At 37.8% G+C, this 5153-nt stretch overlaps 1 protein-coding gene across 1 annotated transcript; it reads right to left on the bottom strand.

Annotated features, from left to right (window-relative positions):
• Positions 1 to 200: 200 nt before the first annotated feature.
• LOC113775279 (calcium-dependent protein kinase 1-like) lies at positions 201 to 4641 on the bottom strand. The gene is made up of 7 exons (XM_027320091.1): positions 3843 to 4641; positions 2629 to 2772; positions 2380 to 2532; positions 1672 to 1787; positions 1271 to 1438; positions 741 to 965; positions 201 to 488 (listed from the first exon to the last, which is right to left on the bottom strand). Exons 1-7 carry the CDS (start codon positions 4372 to 4374, stop codon positions 363 to 365), a joined length of 1464 nt encoding a protein of 487 aa, XP_027175892.1. The 5' UTR covers positions 4375 to 4641; the 3' UTR covers positions 201 to 362.
• Positions 4642 to 5153: the final 512 nt, after the last annotated feature.

Genomic DNA, 5153 nt, shown 5'->3' with positions numbered 1-5153 from the left:
AAAATGGTGACAGTAAAATATAGGTCCAGGACCAAACGGAACATTGTGGATTAATTGAGCCCACTAGGGCTAGTTTCTCCCAGTCTCAGCCCATAATTTTTGTACCACTACTACTACTACTAATATGCTTCAAGCAGTATCATTTTTCTCCCGGATGAGCAAAGTTGCAAACGCAGAAAAGGACAAAAAGAGCCTCCTCAACTGGAAAACTTTTACTACTATCCATTGAACAATTTGCAGTTTCTAAAACTAAAAAGAGCTAAACAAATATTCTAATTAGCCAATGCTCAAACCTACTCAACTTATTCAATCATTTACAAAATCGGTAGAGATGCATTGGATTATTGCAGGCCATCGCATTGTTAGCAGGCCTGCATTGTCTCCCTAAATCCAAGGTTTAAACTACTTCCCAGATGCTGCTTACCAAGATCAGTAATCCCCCCTTTGTGCATCATGGCCACGAACTCATTGTAATCGATCTGGCCATCCTGAGAGGCGAAAAATATGTCCATGTTTATAAAAGTGGACATTAAACTTTTAAACACAATCATAAACAAGACGACCAATGCAGTGAACAATTCCCTTGTTCAGTGAAGCCAACTACATGGCAGTTTCAACTTGATTGGTTTCATTAGGTGAATTTCTTTCATCCTTGTACGTAGCGCGATTAAATGCATGAGAAGAGATGCAGCCAATAGTTCAGAATCTTGGGACTAAACAGGTGATGTGAAGCAACTTACATTATTCTGATCGGCTTCTTTGATCATTTCTTCGAGGTGCCCTTCATTTATGCCAAACTCCTCGCATGCCTTCTGAAGCTCATCCATTGTAATGTAACCGCTGCCATCCTTATCAAAATATTGAAAAGCAGCACACAGATGATCTTCTTTCTCAATTTTGTTGAGATGCAATGTTGCAGCAATGAACTCCCCATAGTCAATGGTACCATTGTTGTCAACGTCAGCCTGCATTTTCAGAATTTAACTGCTTAGATAAGGAAATCACACACATATATAATATATATATATATATATACATGTCCTGTCTGACCCAGAATTTCTGCTACCACATAATTTCTACTTCAAAGATTATCTAAAGAAAAACATGTTAAAAGTTTTGCGTTTACTAGAGCTAACAACTAGACCAACTCAACTAGACCAACTCAGAGATATATACGTGTACTACAACAATCTTTGGTACACGATCATATGTACCCCAAAAGAAAAAAGAGTTGAAAGATAAAATCTCATGTTTCCGTACAGATACTTACAGCCCGCATTAAATCATAGATCTCTGACTCATTAAGATCAGCTCCAAATCTTTTTAGTCCCGCCTTCAGTTCTTCAAAAGTAATTTGCCCACTGTTGTCCGTGTCTATCATCTTAAACATTTCTTTTAAACCTGCAATTTCTTCTTCAGAGAGACTCTCAGCGATAACCTACATGAAAAAAGGAAGCAACTTAGAAGATGCATTTTCTTGATAGATACATATACATAGATAAGCATGAATTTCACAGCTCTCTCTATTCATAAAATGCTTGCATCCATCAGGTGGATCTACAGTTAAATGTTACAAGAATTACCAAAACCACAGTAATACACATACTAATCAAAGCATTCTCTTCTCAGAACAGAACAAAACAAAAGGAAAAAAATGAACTCATAAATTACCCTGAGAGCCATTTTCTTGAACTTATTCATTGCTGAAAACTGTGTCAAGCGGCTCAAGACTGCAGAGTCAAGAGGCTTATCTGGAGCAACCCCATCAACTCGCACCCAAGGGTGACCTGCAAGCAAATCAAATTTTAGAGTTCTTCATGTTCATAATGTCAGTCAATGCATAAGACAATTGTGATATAAGAACCCAACTGCAAAAAACTTCTTCACCATGCTTTTCAAGAATATGAAACCAGTATAATCAAGGTACTCAAGAATATTGATTGGACATCGTAGACTGCGCTGTTAATTGGAGCATGCTGATGGAGAACTTGGATAATTTTATATTAAACATGGAACATTCTCATAAACCTAAAGAAACATAATGTAACCATGGCTAGAACTGATGCTAAACAGTTGCAGATCCATTTTCATCTTTGAAAATAGAGGTAATAATTTGAGTAAGGAATGATGTCGATAAACTAATCCAAGATGATATTCATGTCTATATCCGGCATATGAATATCTTAATGTAACAAAATATGCAGTCACAATCTTTGATCCTCTTTATTAGTTGTGACAAAAAGCCTTACTTAAGCATATTTCCTTTAATATAGGCGAGGCTATTTGCCTGGGTTCTGTCTTAACGTTCTTAGCATTGAGGAACAATACAAATTCAAAAATAAGAAACGAAGAACAGAGGATCTGTTGATAGGAACTCACAAAGAACTTCATGGGCAGTTAGCCTCTTTTTGGGATCTCTGACAAGCATCTTCCTAACTAAATCTTTTGCACTCTCAGAGATTTTAGGCCAAGGATCTGATGAGAAGTCAAGATCACCATGCAAAACCTCCTTAAAGATTTCTTGTTCACTTTCTGCAAAATACAAAGAAAAAAACAAGAAGGATAACTAAGTTAAAAATCTATATAAGACGATATATCAAAAGTTCAGGAAAAAACAGTCCCTCTTACCGCCCCAAAATGGAGGCACACCACTAAGAAGAATGTAAATTATCACTCCTGCACTCCATATATCAGCCTCTGGACCATATCTCTTACAAAGAACTTCAGGGGCAACATAATATGGGCTTCCAACAACATCAGTGAACGTCACCCCTGTAGTTCAACAGATTGAACATTTTATTTGACTTGCTGGAGAGAAGTAGATTCCAAAATTCACTAGTTATCAGAACAATTGTTAGGAGAAAATCCTTCAATAGTTAAACAACAAATAACCTCTGTCCACTGTGGAGTACAAACTGATTTGTTATCAAGCAACATAATTGCTTTGGTGTACATAACTTATCCTGCCAATGCACTCGCTACATAAAATAAAAATAATAACAACAATAGTAATAGTTAAAAAAAAAGCGCTTGATTGTCTTCAATCCTGTTCTATGAACTTTGGCTTATCTTTCATATCTTGCTGATTTATTATTCTGAATTGAACAGCTACCTTTTGACCTACCAAAATACTTGATCTCTTGTAGACCAAGACAATAACTGGTGAATTTCCTTTTTGAACACCAATCTACCACTTTTGAAAAGAATGAAACTTATGGCCTTCTCTATCTAGTGTAAAGAGGAAACTATTTTGATAAAGGAAATTGTCTTCCCAACAAGAATAAAGCTTTCAATTATGAACCATTAACTGTGTCTTTAATTAAGCAGATATTAGTAACAAGACGACAACATTGTCTTTCATCTATTGTTGGCGGGAACCTATTGCAAATTCAACTTGTGCAGAATGCTAAACTTTGTCTATTTAAAGGATGCTAACACGGACACTTAAACCACCAAAATATCTTCAAATTAAAGCTTTGATTGACAAAGAGAAAATACACATGATATATTGCCTTTACAGTTGCTTACATCCCAACAAATGCTTATAGGGCCTGAACTGAATTCACAAAATTCTTAGCTAGTCCCTATGAGCCAAAACAGCCTTGAGCTGAATTGTGATTGTCAAGAATCTCAAAGCTTCTTTGATCAACTAAATGTATTGCTCCCTGTTTTGATGAAAACGTGTATTTGCACTTTCCTTATAGTCGAGAAAACAATGCAACTTCTTATTGCTGTGCACAGACTACTGATAAAAAGTTCACCAAGGCTAAAAGAACTCGATTAACCAACCAGTGCTGAAACAAAATGAAAGAATCTAAAAGTAGTATGCAATAGCAACGTACCTGGTTTGAAGAACGTAGACAATCCAAAATCTATTGTCATAATTGGTGAGTCCTCTTCATTGTTGACAAAGAGGAAATTCTCTGGCTTAAGATCACGATGCATGACTCCTAAAGAATGACAAGTCTGGATCACACCAACTATGGTCCTAGTAAGATCAGCAGCCTTTCTCTCACTGTAATGGCCCCGCTTGACAATTCTATCAAAAAGCTCACCGCCTGTGCATAATTCCATGACAACATGAACAGCTACATTGTCCTCATAAGCACCTTTGATGGAAATAATATTCGGGTTCCCAGATAAGTGATGCATGATCTCAATCTCTCTCCTGACATCATCAACATCATCCAGAGTCAGCAATTTCCTTTTTGCAATGGATTTGCAAGCATACTGTTTCCCGGTAGCTCTCTCCACACAAAGAAAAGTAGTTCCAAACTGGCCGTTTCCAAGTTTCTGCCCCAAATTGTAGTGCTCCTTAAGATGAGCAGTTTTAGTTCTTAAAATACGGTCCACCTGGAGGCCTGCACTTGCCATCCTCTTGACATTGTGTGCCTTATTTTGTTTTGCAGCCTCACTCGGTTTGGGGGACACTGTTTCTGTCTGGGCTGCCTGCTGGGGTCTCGTGACTTGTGCAGGTTGCTCAGGTCTTGAGACTTGTGCAGGTCTTGCATCTTCCGTGGATTTTGATATTACAGTTGCTGTTGGCTTGGGCTTTTCATCTGCCCTTAAGTTTGTAACTTCCCTTTTCTCCTTGACTACATCTTCCGTGGATTTTGATATTACAGTTGCTGTTGGCTTGGGCTTTTCATCTGCCCTTAAGTTTGTATCTTCCCTTTTCTCCTTGACTACATCTTCCCATTTCATCGTCCTGGCTGGTTTTTCCTCTTCCTTAATCAGCATGATCACTTCCTGAGGATTCACAGGCTTTGAAATTGCATTCCCATCCTTAACTATAACGACCAATTCAGGAGGTGTATGCTGTACAGATAGGCTACCTTCTGATTCCTTAGACTCTTTAGCCACGGAGGGCTTTTCGCTGCTAACGACTGTACTGTTTTCATGTGCAATATTATCAGGTAATTTAGGCCCCCATAAAGAATGCGAAATATTCTGAAAGATCCCGAGCTTTGAAACTCTTGCATTCACACAATTGTTTCCCATTCTTGGATTTGCTGGTAGTTTCTTTTTCTTGTCTCGAGTACAAACTCTCCTTAATTTTGAAAACGATGTTTTAACTCGACCATCATAAATTCATGCAACCCCATCTATACATGCTTCAGCCCTTTGAAGCAACAACAACACAAAGTGAAGGA

Source organism: Coffea eugenioides, chromosome 6 (genome assembly GCF_003713205.1).
Source record: "Coffea eugenioides isolate CCC68of chromosome 6, Ceug_1.0, whole genome shotgun sequence".
Lineage (NCBI taxonomy): Eukaryota > Viridiplantae > Streptophyta > Magnoliopsida > Gentianales > Rubiaceae > Coffea > Coffea eugenioides.
The sequence above is the reverse complement of the archived record's forward strand: the minus strand, read 5'-3'. Positions and strand labels throughout refer to the sequence as shown.

What these genes read in the sequence shown, in the direction of transcription:
- LOC113775279 (XM_027320091.1), bottom strand. Translation starts at nt 4,374, where the DNA reads ATGGCAAGTGCAGGCCTCCAGGTGGACCGTATTTTAAGAACTAAAACT. An exon ending in GTCTACGTTCTTCAAACCAG is followed by an intron (nt 2,773 to 3,842) that starts GTACGTTGCTAT and finishes GTTGAACTACAG; the next exon opens with GGGTGACGTTCACTGATGTT. An exon ending in TGTGCCTCCATTTTGGGGCG is followed by an intron (nt 2,533 to 2,628) that starts GTAAGAGGGACT and finishes TGTATTTTGCAG; the next exon opens with AAAGTGAACAAGAAATCTTT.